At 50.3% G+C, this 15,717-nt stretch overlaps 1 protein-coding gene across 3 annotated transcripts; it reads right to left on the bottom strand.

Moving 5' to 3' along the window:
* Nucleotides 1-969: 969 nt before the first annotated feature.
* Nucleotides 970-15,039, bottom strand: SLC7A4 (solute carrier family 7 member 4; the record flags this gene model as incomplete). 3 transcript variants are annotated; one of them, XM_083417703.1, is made up of 5 exons in its annotated part: nucleotides 970-2,769; nucleotides 4,865-4,973; nucleotides 6,094-6,776; nucleotides 8,520-9,573; nucleotides 14,950-15,039. In XM_083417703.1, 4 exons carry the CDS (start codon nucleotides 9,499-9,501, stop codon nucleotides 2,573-2,575), a joined length of 1,971 nt encoding a protein of 656 aa, XP_083273829.1. In that variant the 3' UTR covers nucleotides 970-2,572. The 3 variants fall into 3 exon arrangements, with proteins under 3 accessions (XP_083273829.1, XP_083273830.1, XP_083273828.1); XM_083417704.1 differs by lacking the exon at nucleotides 14,950-15,039 and adding an exon at nucleotides 14,613-14,689; XM_083417702.1 differs by lacking the exon at nucleotides 14,950-15,039 and having other exon boundaries at nucleotides 8,520-9,621.
* Nucleotides 15,040-15,717: the final 678 nt, after the last annotated feature.

The raw sequence follows: 15,717 nt of genomic DNA, 5'->3' as shown, positions 1-15,717 counted from the left end.
GGACAGAGGACCAGGCAGGGATGTTGTCACGGGGAGCCCCACTGCACAAACTAACCACCAGCGCTGCCAGGAAGGAGGCTCTGCAGGGCTGCTGTGACGGCGTCCAGATTCCTCTGCCAAGGCGCTGAGAGAGATGCCATTTTTGTGCCCTCTGTGCCTGTGCGGTTGGCAGGGGCCAACCTGGCCAATCCCTAGGTATGCCCCAACCAGCATGGCTGTGTTGTCTGGCGGCGATGGCGGTGGTCGCCCAAACCAAGCTGGAAGGCACCATGTTGGGGGGTTGAGCAAGTGTTTTCCTCACTCAAAATTGAACAAAACAATGCCATTTTCCAGAAAGCAGTGCAGCCCCCCTCCATGTCTACTCAAAAGCTAAACCCCTCAGAGTTCAGTGAAACGTTCTTCCAGTTATCTGCTGCAAGTTGTCTGCAGCAACCCCTAAGTTCTGTGCTATGGAATGAATTAAAGACAAACCCGTAAGTGGCCATAGAGGAGGCTCCCTGCTGGAATTGTGCACGAGTCCCTGGCTGTGGCCTTGCCATGAGCCTCACCATTAGCAGGTGGGGTTCTCTAAAATAGGTACAATCAGATGGTTTAGCCACTGCTGCTGCAGAAACATGCCCCAGAAGAGTCTCTGACATGGAAACAGGGCAGACGGTCTCCCAAGGACAGGTATCTACTTTATGAACCAGTGGATTTAAGTCACAAGAAAGGAGATTTCAACTAAACTTGAAGAAGAACTTTCTGACAGTAAGAGCTGTTTAACGGTGGTGGATTCTCCTTCCTTGGAGGTTTTTAAGCAGAAGTTGGATGACCATTGGTCATGTATCATTAGTTGAGATTCCTGCTTTGCACGGGGTTGGATTTGATTACCCTCAGGGTCCCTTCCAATGCTACCATTCTATGATTTCACCTTTTTGTACATAGCCCCTTTCCACTGGAATATTTCCAGAATGAGGAATAGCCACACACTTAACTTTTCTAGTGTGAAATTTTTTTTAAAAGTGCATGTCCAAGTTCAGTTCTGGGAGCTACAAGTATTGTGGGGCATACCTGAGCTGTCACCAATTAAGGTATCGTTTGCCTGGCTGGCACCTGTTCAATCCATGCCATCTTTGAGCTGCTGAGAGGGGGGAGTTGGTTATCGAACACTAAAAGGCAGAAGGGGCTGAGAAATGGTAAGTTGATTTGGTGGAGAAGGTGATAAATCCCTTCTTTTCTTCACCAACCTGGACTTTAACACCTATCCCCAAGCTCTGTTAACTTCCAGACTGGATTACTGCAATGCAGTCTACGTGGGGCTACCCTTGAAGACGATTTGGAAACTTCACTTAGTCTAAAACACAGCAGTCAGATTACTGGCTGGGGTAATCCATTTAGATCTCCCGCATTTTAAAACAGCTGCACTGGTTGACAGCTCGCTTCTGGGCCCAATTCAAGGTGCTGATGTTGGTGTTTAAAGCCCGAAATGACTCAGGCCTCAAATACTGACAGACCACAGTGTTCCCTAGAGACCATCGGGTTCTGAGATCAGCAGGGCAGTCCCTCTTGGTAGTTCCTCTGCCCTCAGGGGCTTGGGGTGGGGGCGGTCTGGGAGAGGGCCTTCTCTGTGGTGGCCCCTAAACTGGAGAAGTCCCTCCCCGCAGAAGTGCATCTGGCACCTTCATTGTGCAGCTTTTAGAGGATCCTGAAGGTGCATCTCTTTACTCTGGCTTTTGACATGAGGTGTATATTTTTAGGATCCAACTTATAGTTATGGTTGCAAGTTATTTGAAATTGCTTTTAATGTTGTGTTTTAATGCTGTGAACCACCCTGGGACCTTAGGGTGAAGGGCAGGTTGTCAATCAATCATCATCACCATCAGGCTGTGCCGGCTGGGGATGATGGCAGTTGTGGTCCATGCTTTCTGGCATACACAATCCACCAGGCATCATTGAGAGACAGACGCACTCACAGTGCAAAAATGCCTACTGCCTCGTTCCACGCAGAGATGCCATTTACTCTAGTGTATTTTGCGGCAGGCAAGAGACAGACTTCCGTCAAAGCAGAGCCAACACAGTCTCGCCTAGCGGTCTGGGAATGAGAACCGAGCCCTGAAGCTGGCACAGAGGTGCCCCTCCCATCTTGCCCTTTTGTACAAACCCATCAAACAGGAGCCACCCCAAAATAATCTAAACGGGACACCTGGAATGAAGGTTGCAGGCAGCCAGGGCAGCAGCCTGGAGGAAAGAAAAGGGGGGAACACGTAGATAATGGAAAAGTACAAAGACAGCCCGCCCCCCGTCCGCTGCGGGTTGAGATGGGCTGTCTGCAGATCAGCTCTCAGTTCCAAGCTGGAGGGCAGGATAGACTGGGCAGTTTTCAACAGCAAGATGGGTCCAGCTTTCCAGAGCAGAAACACAGACCAAGCAGGAAAGCAGAAGCAGTGAGTCTCTGCTCAATAGCACTCCCAGAGTCTTCCTGGCTGAATCAGACGAGGGCTCCTCTTCTTTCTGCCAAAACACTGGAGAGTGGTGGGTGGGCTGGGGGTGGTGGTCAAAGGGAAGGGTCTCCTCCAAGTTAGGCCTCTCCGCATCACCTCTTGGCTTCTTCATCGCCTGCCATTTCCTCCAATCCCTGAGAGGGCTGAGTGCTGGGCTGCACAGCCTGGACTGTCTCTTCCAGGCTGCCGCTTGGGAAAACCACGTAGCGGGCACAGACCGAGTGTGCCGTGGGCTCCCGTAGGTTCTCTTTGCTGTGCCAGATGCCGTAACCAAAATAAACCAGCAAACCTGGAAACGAACGCACAAAGAGACAGATCAGCAGCCTCAACCTCCAAACCCAGCACCAGAGCCCAGAATGGTGGCATGCATCTAAGACCAACCTTCCCCAACCTGGTGCCCTCCCCAATTGGTTTGAATTACAACTCCCCATCAGCCCCAGCCAGCTGGTACACTCAAAGGCCCCCTCTTGTTTCCTGGCAGATGGGAAAAGGGCAGACTCTGCTTTTTCTACTTGCAGGCTTTTGGTGAAATATAATTTCCGATTTGTTCTAAGTTATTGATTATCTTGCTGATGTTGATTTCCTTGTGGGGTTGTGTGATTTTCAATACAGAGAAATTGTTATTCTGCTGTTTCGTTTTTGACTTTTTGCACTTTGTATTTCTGTAGGGAGAAAGGAGTCTAACAAATTTAATAAATGCTAATTCAGATAACATCTGAAGCGCACCGCTTTGGCTAACCCCCAGTTGCAATGCTTAGATCCAGCTCCACCTGCCATTATACATATGTCAAGGACTGCCTATCTCCAGATGAACCAACCCGGACCCTGTGATCATCATCTGAGGCCCTTCTTCATGTGCTCCTTCTGCGAGAGGTCCGGAGGGTTGCAACACGAGAACAGGCCTTTTCTGTGGTGGCTCCCCATTTGTGGAATGTTCTCCCCAGGGAGGCTCATCTGGCGCCTTCATTACATATTTTTAGGTGCCAGGCAAAAACATTCCTCTTCTCCCAGGCCTTTGGCTAATTAAACAATCTATGGCTATTTAAACTGTGTGTGTGTGGATTATTGTTTTTGTTAATTGTGGGTTAAACCACAGAGCCTAGGACTTGCCGATCAGAAGGTTGGCGGTTCGAATCCCTGCAACGGGGTGAGCTCCCGTTGCTCCTGCCAACCTAGCAGTTTGAAAGCATGTCAAGGTGCAAGTAGATAAATAGGTACCACTCCGGCGGGAAGGTAAACAGCGTTTCCGTGTGCTGCTCTGGTTCGCCAGAAGCAGCTTAGTCATGCTGGCCACACCGGCTCCCTCGGCCAATAAAGCGAGAACCCCAGAGTCGGCCATGGCTGGGCCTAGTGGTCAGGGGTCCCTTTACCTTTACCTTTACCTTTAAACTCCCATTAGCCCTAAGCATGATTCAACTGCTGACTGAGGGTGAGAAGAATTGCAGTCCAAACCGTCTGGAGGGCCCCAGGTTGGGAAAGAATGCTTTAGACATTAGGGATGGGCATATTTGTCAAATCCAGTTTCTCCTTTTCCCAGCCTTAAGTTCAGTAGTTCCCCACCTTCCCATAGCGGTCTGCAATTTATTTATTTTTTAAGTCCTCGTGAACATTCATCAGCATTTTGGTGTGAATTTCTTCTTATGCACAAATGTTCTCAAAGCCATTTCCCCCAATGGAATGGATTTTTGTCTGCTAACCTCTTTAATTACAGGGGTGTCAAGTAGAGGGGGGCAGCCCCACAAATTTCCAATGAAATTGCCATTTAAATGGTGTGTGTGCACCACGTCATGTGATCAATTATGTGGTGTAGGGCTTACCTGCCCCCCAATATTTTATTCAAGTTGGTGTTAGGATATAGTTCCATTCCACCTTAAAAGGGTACAGGTATGACTGTTGTGTGTCACATGCCTGTTTACTTCCAGCGCTTGCTGGGAACTCCGGTTTGTATTGCTGCTGTTTTGCCGCAGACGAAGGGAAGCAGACATGTTTTTTCCTTTGTTCCTGGTGCTGAATAAAATGCTATAATATACTGCTTACACATGGCTCTGTCCACCTCTTCTGGTGTGAGAAGATTTACACACTCTGCTGATAGAGCGTGTACGGGTCTCTAAACGTCTCTGAGACTCGTGTCACTGATTGATGCCATTCCAAGGGAGACTGGTGATTGTCCGGCTGCCGGCCGGTGGCTGGAGCCAGCTGGGGGCCTGCCTGATGCCCCCATCTTCCCGGCAGTATCCCAACAGTTGGCACCCCTGATTACAGTAATTATATTCATTTTTAAGGCACGTTTCACCACAATATATGCACTTTCCTTCCACATTACTTCTCCCGATTTCTCTCCTCGCTCTTGGGTGCATCTGTGTGCACCCGATCCCCAAACTCACCTGCGATCAGCCACACAGAGAACCGGATCCAGGTCATGTAGTTGAGTTTCAGCATGAGGTAGACATTGATGAAAATGCTCAGCGCTGGAGTCAGTGGCACCAGAGGGAGCTGAAGAAAAAGAAGACCCAGGGAACTGAGAGTAGGAAAACAGGAGGATGCACTTAGCGGTCTTTTCCAGCAGGGCTGATTGAAAAAACACAGGGTGGGACAAATGCCATCCCTCACATGGGTGGGTTAACCTTCTTTTAAGACTCTTTGCACCCCTTGTTCTCTGAATGTCCATTGATAACCAGGGGCCAGTGATATAGCATGGTTTGCTGGTGCCCAAGGTAGGGTGAAAAGGAATTTGAAAACATCCCTGTTTATTCAGCTGCTGGGGGCTAAAGAATACTGTTCCTGGCAATCCTAAGATTTTTGGAAGGGAAGAATGTTTTTAACTACTATTAGATGTTTTAAATTGCCCTTCTTTTTAGAACATTTTAACTGTTTTAGAGTTTTTATTCTTTGTTCTTGTTTTTAATCTGTGTAACTGATCACTTCCCTGGGGCTCCTTTCAGAGAAAGGACAGGGTATAGATTTAATTATTGTAGTTATCAATAATAATAATAACAATAATAATAATTCCTGTCTGGAAAACTAGCATTGCAAAATTCAAAGATGTGTGAATTTTGACAGCAAGCTGTGTTTCGGTTGGTGTACAATATGATTGCGTCTCCCGTGCATCTAACTTGTGTGATTTCAACTGTTTGCAGCTGGAGGCCGGCTAATTAAGACGAAGCAAGTTAAACCTAAGCAAGGCAAGCAGTTTAAAAGCTCTTTTTTTGCACCATACCCGCTTGGAGATACTGGCATCCCAAGAGTTTTTAAGTTCTCTGCTTTGCTCGCTTGGCAAGGCCCGCTTGGTGTGCCGGCTCTGGGAATATGGACAATACTGTTTTATTTGGAGAGTGGGGTTGTTTTAAATCATTGCTGAATGTTACATGTTAATTTAGATTTTTGTACATGTGGGCTGGAGTATTGTCTAGGGGCTTTTGTTGGGGAAGGTATTGTTTATTAGTGTGTATACATTAGCATTGTTAATCATTTTGATTATTATGTATTTTGTGCTCCGCATATTGCAACTTTGTGTTATGAACCACCCTGAGATCTACGGGTATAGGGCGGTATACAATTAATAATAATAATAATAATAAATGCAAACGGTGTCAAATCTCTCCCCCATCTCTACCTGGAATGTCTGGGTGCTTTGCTGCTGCTGATGAACGCTGATGAGGACCACACTGAACACGAAGGCCAGGCTGAAGAGGAGGACCAGCAAGGCGAAGCTCCAAGTGGGGAGGTGGAGCTGGTTCAGCCCAAACACCAGGATGGAGGATAAGCAGATTGCTGACACCATGAGGACGATCACGGCCACTGTGACCACTTCGCCGGGGTCAAAGTCAGCCAGGAAGCCTAGGTAGGGTTCAAAAAAGGCCTTCATCTGCCCCCCTTCTCGCCTGCTTTTCGACTTATCCTTGCCCACCAGGTGGAGCTTATCTGAGAAAGACTCGTATTCCTTGGGTTCCGTGGCACCGATGCTCTCGGTGGACGCCGGGGCAGAAGCCTCACTCCTGGCGGATGCGCTGGAAGCTTCCTCCGTCTTGACCCGCTGGAAGCGCAGAATGATCACGCTGGCAGCCACAAAGGTGTACGCCAAGAGGGTGCCGATGGACAGGAACTGGACCAAAGCCTCCAGGTCCAGGCTGAGGGCCAGGAGAGACATGAGGATGCCAAAGACCACAATGGCCACCACGGGGACCTGCGTCCGAGGGTGGACACGCGAGAAGACCTTGAAGAAGAGCCCGTCCTCTGCCATGGCGTAAACGATGCGAGGGAGAGAGAAGAGGTTGCTGAGGAGAACGGTGTTCATGGCTGGAGAGAGTGAGAAGAAAGGGAAAGGGCAGGTGAGCCAGAGAGATGCCACCCACAAGGCAGGCAGTCCCTGTTAAAGCTTCCTGGAGAAGCAGGACAGCCCTGGGCAGGCCCAGAGGGGGGGGGCATATGGGCACTTGGCCCGGGCCTCCAATTCCAAAGGGGGCCTCGGTCAGCATATTCACTTAAAATAATCCTTTTCCCTATGTATTTTTAAAAAGCACTATTGTATATCTATATTTTCCATTTTGTCTTTATATGCAGATAGGGTTCAAGCCTTGAAATAAAATTATTTGTCAGCATAACTTTTGTGAAAATTATTTATATACTTATTTATAAGACTTCAGTTATCCCCACGGTAAAAAGGGGGGGGCACATTATCTACCTGGCCCGGGCTGCTGCCTGGCTCTGCAAGGCCCTGGCCCTAGAGGGATGGAGTAGGCAAGCCAAAACAGAGGACCCACCCCATCTCCTAATGTAGCCGGCTAGCACCTTAGACCCATAAAGGCAAAAGGCATCCATGGGTCACAGCAGCCATCATGTTAGGTCACCCAGTGAGCCAAGACAACAACAACTACTATTATTATCTGCTGTCGCTTGAGGCTCAGGTGGCCTTAGTGGCCCAGTGGCCTTCCATCAGCTTTGGCTGGTAGCCCAGCTACACCCCTATCTGGACATGGATAGCCTAACTACTGTTGTCTATACTCTGGTAACCTCAAGGTTAGATTACTGCCATGCGTTATATGTAGGGCTACCTCTGAAGACGGTTCGGAAACTTCAGCTGGTGCAGAATTCAGTGCCAGGTTGCTCATTGGGGCAAGATGGTTTGAACATATTACACCTATTCTGCTCCGACTACACTGGCTACCAATTACTTTCCGGGCCCAATTCAGAGTACTAGTTTTGACCTCTTACAGCTTAACTTACCCCACACGGTTGTTGTGGGAAGAGGGTGTGGCTGTTAAAAATGGAACTTAAAAAATGGAAAGCGTAATGCTGGTGGTCAACAAAATAGATTCAAAGACTCTCTCAAGGCAAATCTTAAAAAAGGTAGTATAAACACCAACAATTGGGAAACACTTGCCTGCGAGAGCTCCAACTGGAGAACAGCTTTTACCAAAGGTGTCTTGGAGTTTGAAGACACTTGAACTCAGGAGCAAAGGGAGAAATGTGCTAAGAGGAAGGCACGCTTGGCAAACCCTCACCATGATCAACTCCCGCCCGGAAATCTATATCCCCACTGTGGAAGGAAGTGTGGATCCAGGATTGGCCTCCACAGTCACTTATGGACTCACTGCTAAGACTGTGTTCATGGAAGACAATCTTACTCGGCTACGAGTGATCGCCAAAGAAGAAGAGGGGTTCTCCTAACAATTCTCAGCCCCCTTAACAAATGAGAGCTCCCAGAATGCTTTGGGGGGAAGCCATGTCCATTTAATGGGGTATGATTCTGTAAGTGTGGCATGATTCTGCCGTCTCCCAGGCCAAAGCCCCCACCAGCCCTGCACTTCTTAAGTGCTTTTATCTGGCTGGAACGTCTTCCAAAACGGCACCAAATCCTTCTTGCTAGCGTGGAGAGTTCTGTCCATTCCTCCACCCACTTTTGCCTCCGGCCCTGCCCACCGGTGGTGTGCAGCCCCCAGAAAGTCACACACAAGGGAATGCCGCCCTCAGGCTGAAAGAAAGCTCCCTCATCCCTGGTTTAGAAAGAGCCCACATCCTGGAACTGCAGCTCTGACTCACCGCAGATGGACCCGGCAGCCACGATGAAGCCAGCCCAGGAATAGCCCCTCTGGTAGAAGGCGTCGGCCAGCGCCGAGTCGGGATTCAAAGAGTGCCAGGGCACCATGAGCGTCAGCACCATGGAAACTAGGATGTAGGCTCCCGTGGCGAGGCTCAGCGAGATGGCAATGGCTCTTGGGATGGCCCTCTGCGGGTTGCGGGCCTCCTCGCTGCAGGTGGCGATGACATCGAAGCCCACGAAGGCGTAAAAGCAGGTGGCTGAGCCGGCCATGATCCCTGAGATGCCATACGGGGCAAACCCTCCTTCGGCGGCCCCCCAGTTTTGAGGCCGGGCCAGGACGAAGCCCATGATGAGGATGAAAAGGATGACCCCCATGCTGATGGCAGAGAAGACGTGGTTGAGCCAGGAGGAGACGCGGGCGCCGAAGGAGATGAAGGCCGTGGCCACAAGGAGGATGCCAAAGGCCAAGAAGTCTGGGTAATGGGCCAAGAAGGGGATGTGCCAGCTACCTATATGAGTCTCTGTGAAGTTCTTGATCCGGTGGTCAAAGATAGCATCCAGGTAGCCACTCCAGGCCCTGGCCACGGCCGCTCCACCTATCATGTACTCCAGAATGACGTTCCACCCGATCAGGAAGGCCCAGATCTCGCCTACGGAGACATAGGTGAACATGTAGGCCGAGCCTGTCTTGGGCACGTGAGCGCCAAACTCAGCGTAGCAGAGGGCAGCCAGCAGCGAGGCAATGCCAGCGATGATGAAGGACACGACGATGGCCGGCCCAGCCGTCTCCTTGGCCACTGTGCCCGTGAGGACGTAGAGGCCGGAGCCCACCATGGCACCAATGCCAAGGAGCGCCAAGTCGACGGTGGTGAGGCAGCGGTTGAAGGACGTCTCCATCATGTCGTCCTCCAGCGTCTTGACCCGGTTGAGCTTCTGGCAGAAGCGGGCCAGGTCCGCCGAGCGAGGGAGGCGGGTCACCATCTTGCCACGAAGGACGGAGGGCCGTTTCCTCCGCTTGAAGGTTCGGGGGGAAGGCAGAAGCGCCTCCGACTCCTGGGCAAAAGCGAGGAAGGAAAGGGTCATGAAATCAGAGGTGCTCATCAGGGCTTTGACCAGCCGTAGAAGCCAGCTGGGGCAGAGATTGGGGGTGGAGGTTGGAAGTTGAATGGAAGCAAACCAAGGGCACTGTGCCTAAGTTCCTGCAGAACTGGTTTGGCTTTTTAAAATATCCTGTTTGATGGGCTAGAGTGTTCCTGTGCGGAAAGTTTTCCTTCCAAGCTGGTTGTGCGAGGCCCTGGGGGAAGGGGGAGATTGGAGAGGGAGCCCAGCACACATAGGACTTCAGTGTAGAAACTCATTTTCACTATCATAGCTTGCCTTCAGCGTGCAGGAACAAAAGCACAATAGACCCTCTGCCATTGCACACTGATACTCTTGTGTACTGCCCTATATTCTGTACAGTAGTGCCTCGGGTTAAGTACTTAATTCGTTCCGGAGGTCCGTTCTTAACCTGAAACTGTTCTTAACCTGAAGCACCACTTTAGCTAATGGGGCCTCCTGCTGCTGCCATGCCGCCAGAGCACGATTTCTGTTCTCATCCTCAAGCAAAGTTCTTAACCCGAGGTACTATTTCTGGGTTAGCGGAGTCTGTAACCTGAAGCGTATGTAACCCAAGGTACCACTGTACTGTGGAATCCTTTTTTCCCTTTTCTCTTTGCCTGCTCTGTAACAACCTGTCTTGCACTGGCTGTTCAACTTTATTTTTTAAAGGAACTATTAGCAGTTTTTAGGAATGCACACAGCCTTGGAAGCCTTTCCACTCACGGCTTGGTGTTTTGATATGAGGATGCATCTGTCTCTCACACACACCCTCCAAGACACTTAAATCCTAGAGGACGAGGTTGAAGGCCCATAGCTTGGTGACAGAACCTCTGTCTTGCAAGCAGAAGGCCCCAGGTGGCAGCAATCCCTAATGGCAGCATCTGCAGGTAAAGCTTGGAACGTTCCCTGACTGAAACCCCGGAGAGCAGCTGCCAGTCAGAGTAAGAAACACTGCGCTATATGGACCAATGGCCTGACTCAGCATAAAGAACGAAAAGACAGATCACAGACAGAACCCAATAAAAAGGGATAGCAATATAAGCAAGTACATGAGAAGCCAAGGCCACTGTGTAAACAGCAGAGCAATTCTCCAAACAATGAAGAACACTCATTTTTTGTACTTCTTCAAATGTCAATTGCAGAAAGTGCATGGGCGGTGGATATTAACCCTTTACTGCCTCCATTTTTGTTCCTGGATTTTTTTTCTTCCTTTCAAGGGAACAGCATTGGATTGAATTTCTGTCCTGCGCTTCTGTGCATCTGAGCATAAACAGGAAGGTTACAACTCTCCACGCACTGTGGTCCAAAATGGAAGAATTCTCCATTCATAGATGAGGGGCAGCAAATGTATTTAAAAGGCTATAATGAATATAATGCATCTGCTCTGCATGCAAGTTCAGTCACCCATGGCATCTCCGGGTAGGGCTGGGAGAGAAACTTCCCTAAAGCTGCTGTCAGTCCGTGCAGGCATTGCCAAGCTAGGTGGGTCCACGGTTCTGACTCAGTAGAAGACTGCTTCCTATATTCCTGTGAAGCTTGCAGAATAGCACGGACACAACCGTACACACTTAACACTGTTTTGCTTTTTTTTTTTTTAGAAAGACTGACACAAAAGGCAAGGTCGTCATCCAAAGAAAGCTGTTGACCTGGGATTGGGGCCAGAAGATTGGAGACTGCCCCTTGGTAACTGGGGACCAGTTTGCCTGAAGAAAGAAAACTCTTTCCCAAGGGAAGAATCCTCAGCAATTATTGTGTGATGTTTAAAATGAAGTCAAACCAACCATTCATGTTTTGCTAGATAGGCACATGATAGGAGCTGAAGCTGACAGTGCTTTTCTGTAAGTTTGCTGGAAAGAACTCTGCGAGAGACACTTCCACAGTGCCCTGACAGGGGGTGGGCATTTCTATATATTCGATGTGGGTGGCGCTGTGGTCTAAACCACAGAGCCTAGTGCTTGCTGATCAGAAGGTTGGCGGTTCGAATCCCCACGATGGGGTGAGCTCCTGTTGCTCGGTCCCAGCTCCTGCCAACCTAGCAGTTCGAAAGCATGTCAAAGTACAAGTAGATAAATAGGTACCACTCCGGCGGGAAGGTAAACGGCATTTCCGTGCGCTGCTCTGGTTTTGCCAGAAGTGGCTTAGTCATGCTGGCCACATGACCCGGAAACTGTCTGCAGACAAACGCCGGCTCCCTTGGCCTATAGAGCGAGATGAGCGCCGCAACCCCAGAGTCGTCCACGACTGGACCAAATGGTCAGGGGTACATTTACCTTTACCTGCCGGGGTATGTCCTCTTTTCCATTTCTTTCCATCTCTTTCCATCTTTTCCCACCATGCCAGCAATGTGAGAGCAATGTGAGAGCACCACATTTTGAGCTCGACTTAAGTATGCCTTTGTAACCAACTTACCATTTTAAGCCTCCTGAATCTGTTACTCTTCTGAGTGAGTAAATGTTATATTTTACATTTTACGAGACTGTCTGTGTGATTATTGTTTGAGGGATGTGGGGAGGGGGCAGTGGCATAGCGTGGGGGGTGCAGGGGGGGGACGGCCGCACCGGGCGCAACATCTGGGGGTTAGGGTTAGGGGGCGCAAATCCACGGTTAGGGGGCACAAATCCACGGGTTAGGGGGCGCAAATTACTTGCCTTGCCCCGGGTGCTGACAACCCACGCTACGCCACTGGGAGGGGGAAATACCAGGAGAGTCCACTCTGCCTTAAAGCACTCTGGATTACTTAAACTGAAAAGCTAAATCTAGACTATCTAAGCTTCCGTTCAAGCTACAAAGGGGCGGCACTCTGCTGAAATCGCAAATGTGAAGGAAGGAAGGATAATACCTAATAAATATATCCTCTCCTAGCATCTATTCCTATCTCAACAATAATAGCAACTTGGGTGGGTGGGGCTGCAGGGATGTCAACAAAACAGGCATGAAGAAGACCGGATGCAGCAGAAGGGGAATAACAACAACTCCGTGGAAAAGGGGTGGGAAGCTGACAAGAAAAAGAGAAAATATGAAATTGTGTTTTGACTGCATATGTTAAAAATGTTGAAACTGAATAAAATGTATATTTTTTAAAAGCAGGCATGTGGGTATTATGTGCTGGGGGGGTGTCATTTAGGGAATCACAGAAATAGAGTTGGAAGGGACCCGCAATGGTCATCTAGTCCAACCCCCTGCAATGGATTAAGTGTTGCCATCTGCCCACCTATTAGACTACATGTGTTTATTTCTCAGGAGAAGCAAGCATATTTCTTGGATTATAAGTTCTGTGTATCTACGTGTATATTTATACACATTAAAATGCTCTTGAAATTGACTCTTTTTACAGCTGAATATTGAATCTATCTCCCCCCACCCTATATTCTTGTATTCTGCAAACCCTCCTCCCCACTGAAAAGGTCGGCCCCTGCCTCAAATCCACACACTTAGGCATATGTTCACAAAAACAACAACAACAAAACAACAACAACAAAAACCCTCTGGGAAAATATGTCCATGGCCTTGATGGCAAAAGAGTCCAGCCCTGAGTCAAAGGTGTGTGTGTGTGTGTGTGTGTGTGTTTTACATATCCCCAAGGGACTCCTCTGACATGCAGGGCACAATCTATGTCACATTAGTTTGACCCTAGATCTAAAATGGCCCCTCTCACCCTCCTCGCTCCTTGCCCCAAATTGGACAGGTGACGACTGGTGACCACTGGGATTGGTAGGGCGGAAGGCAGGGAGCCCAACAGTAGGGGGCACCAGAGCCAGTGACAGACAGAGCCAACTCAGGCTAGTTTCCTCCACACTCCCCCCCCCTTTCTGCCTGTTGAGTTCTACAAAGGCAACAAGAAAGACTATGGAGCTGACAGGAGGTGCTGGCACTCCTTGGACTGGATGGCACTGAGAAGGCAGGCAGGTGAGAAGGCAGGCTGAGCTTTGTGGGTCAGTGCCCCCCTTTTGCCTTAATGAACTGGTGAGCAGCGCTCCCTTTTTAAACAGGGGCGGGGAGAGGTGCTGGAGCTCAGAGCTGCCCCGGGTTTTTGCCTTTCTTCCCCAGAAACCCCTGACTTTGACCCCAGTGCACAAAGGGGTGTCAGCTCTTCAAGCTGACAGGACAGGAGCGGAACTCTGCACATGCTCAGATGCACCGCTTTTGCCACACCTCCCAGAAAACGGGGGCTTGTTTTGGATCACAATTTCAGGGCAGTGGACAGAAACTGCCCTTTCAGAAGTCAGTGGCAGAGATGGGCGTTTTGGGTAACCAACTGTGGGTATGTGAGGAGGAAGGAAAGCAAGTGGCTAAGAAGACTGATGTTGAAATTAAACACAAGTGAAGTCACACAGGAAGCCTTAGACAGAGTCAGACCATCAGTGCATCTGGTTCAGTATTCCATACACTGGTTGGCAGCAGCCCTCCAAAGTTTCAGGTAGATTCTCCCCCATCTTTACCTGGGAATTGAACCTGCAACCATCTGCATGCAAATCTGGGGCTCTGGCCCAGTGTTATATTCCCCATTGAAGACAACCCCCCCCCAATCCAATTTGAACCACAAGATTCCCCCTTTCCATTTTTTTGCCCTTGGGACAAAATCCCCCAAATATTAAAGACAGGAGGAGGAGGCCGCCTCGGCTCAGCACTTGCCCCACCCTGGACAGCTCCCCGCTCTCCCGAAGGCAGAGCAGCGCCTGGGTTAGTGGAAGCACCTGGGCGGATGCTCAGCCGATCCCTAAAAAGGCACCCGGGACAGCTGCTCGCGGTTAGACACCCCGAGGCAGGTGCTGGAGGTTAGGCTCCCGGAGGCGGACGCGGGCCGATGGCGCTGCCCTACGGGAGCCTCCGCCCAGTCCCGGGCCTCCTGCTGCCTCTGCTCCTCCTTACCTGCCAGGCGGGCGGATGCAGGCGCACCTGGCGCCGGCCAGGCAGCAGGTGGGACCCTCCGCGATGGGGATCGCCCTGCAGAGCCGTCCCGGGTCGTCGTCCACCCCCCGGTTGCTGCTCACCTGCTCCGCTCGCTGCACCCGGCCAAGGCCTTTCCTGCTCGCCGGCAGCGGCGCCGCTGCGTCACGGCCTTATTTGTTCTCCAGGAGAGGAGGGAGGGAGTTGCTTTTAATCCGCCCCCCCCTCCCGCCGCCACCGGCACCAGCTGCCCAGGCGAGCCCGGATGGGACTCAAAAGGAAGGAGGTGGGTGGGTGGGTGAGATGCTCTGAAGCAGCCCAGGTATTTGGGAAGGGGGGTGCTCTGAAAAGGGGGGGGGGGGCGGAGATCCTTCAGGGCGGGGCTCTCTGCAAAGGGTGCCCATCCCACTCCAGCCCCCAAACCAAGGACAAACTCCCTACCTGCGGTTGCCACTTTGCCCGGGGATTCCTGTTTGCAGAGAAAGTGGCAGAAATCCAACCGGTGCAGCTTTCTCTCGCCCGCTCCCCTGGGGAATGGCGCGGGAGGAGGTGAGGAAGCCAGACGCTGTGCTTTTGAAACAGCCTTCTTGGTTATAATCCTGAGCTCACTGCCTGGGGAGTAAGCTCCATTGAATTCACTAGGCCTTAACCTATGATTAAGGTTACCAGATCAATAATTCCGGGGACACTTTTCAACATCAATGGATTTTGTATGGGGACTGATTTGTAAATCCAGGGACATCCGGTAACCAAGGGTTAAGACTGCCTATGGGAAGTGTGTGAGGTGCATGGATTTCTTTAAACATGTCCTGGCCAAATTGACTCCAGCATGGCTACTCAAGAGTAAGCCCTGCTGTGTTCAGGTAAGCCCAGAGGCTCAGCCTTCCTTTTCCCTAAAGTCATCCCCACCAATGTTTGGGAGATGGAATGGTAGATTGCCTTTCTCCCTGAGGTGGCAAGATGGCTTTTAAAGCAGCTTTTAGGGTAGCCTTTGACAACCAACCTGGTCTCCTCGATATTTGGGTGACTGCCACCGCCATCACATGGGAGTTGGAGTCCAAAATGTCTGGAGGGCAACAGGCTGGCAAAGGTCAGAACATGCTTGGCAAACTGATGCTTTTTAGCTGATCAGTGCTACGTGGTTTGCTCTGTTGTGAATTTAGTGTTTGGAAGCAAATGTACAACTTGAATTTGTAAACTGGATTAAGA

The sequence above is a fragment of the Podarcis tiliguerta genome (genome assembly GCF_965153285.1).
Source record: "Podarcis tiliguerta genome assembly, chromosome: 16".
Lineage (NCBI taxonomy): Eukaryota > Metazoa > Chordata > Lepidosauria > Squamata > Lacertidae > Podarcis > Podarcis tiliguerta.
This window is presented reverse-complemented; position numbering and strand designations above follow the sequence as displayed.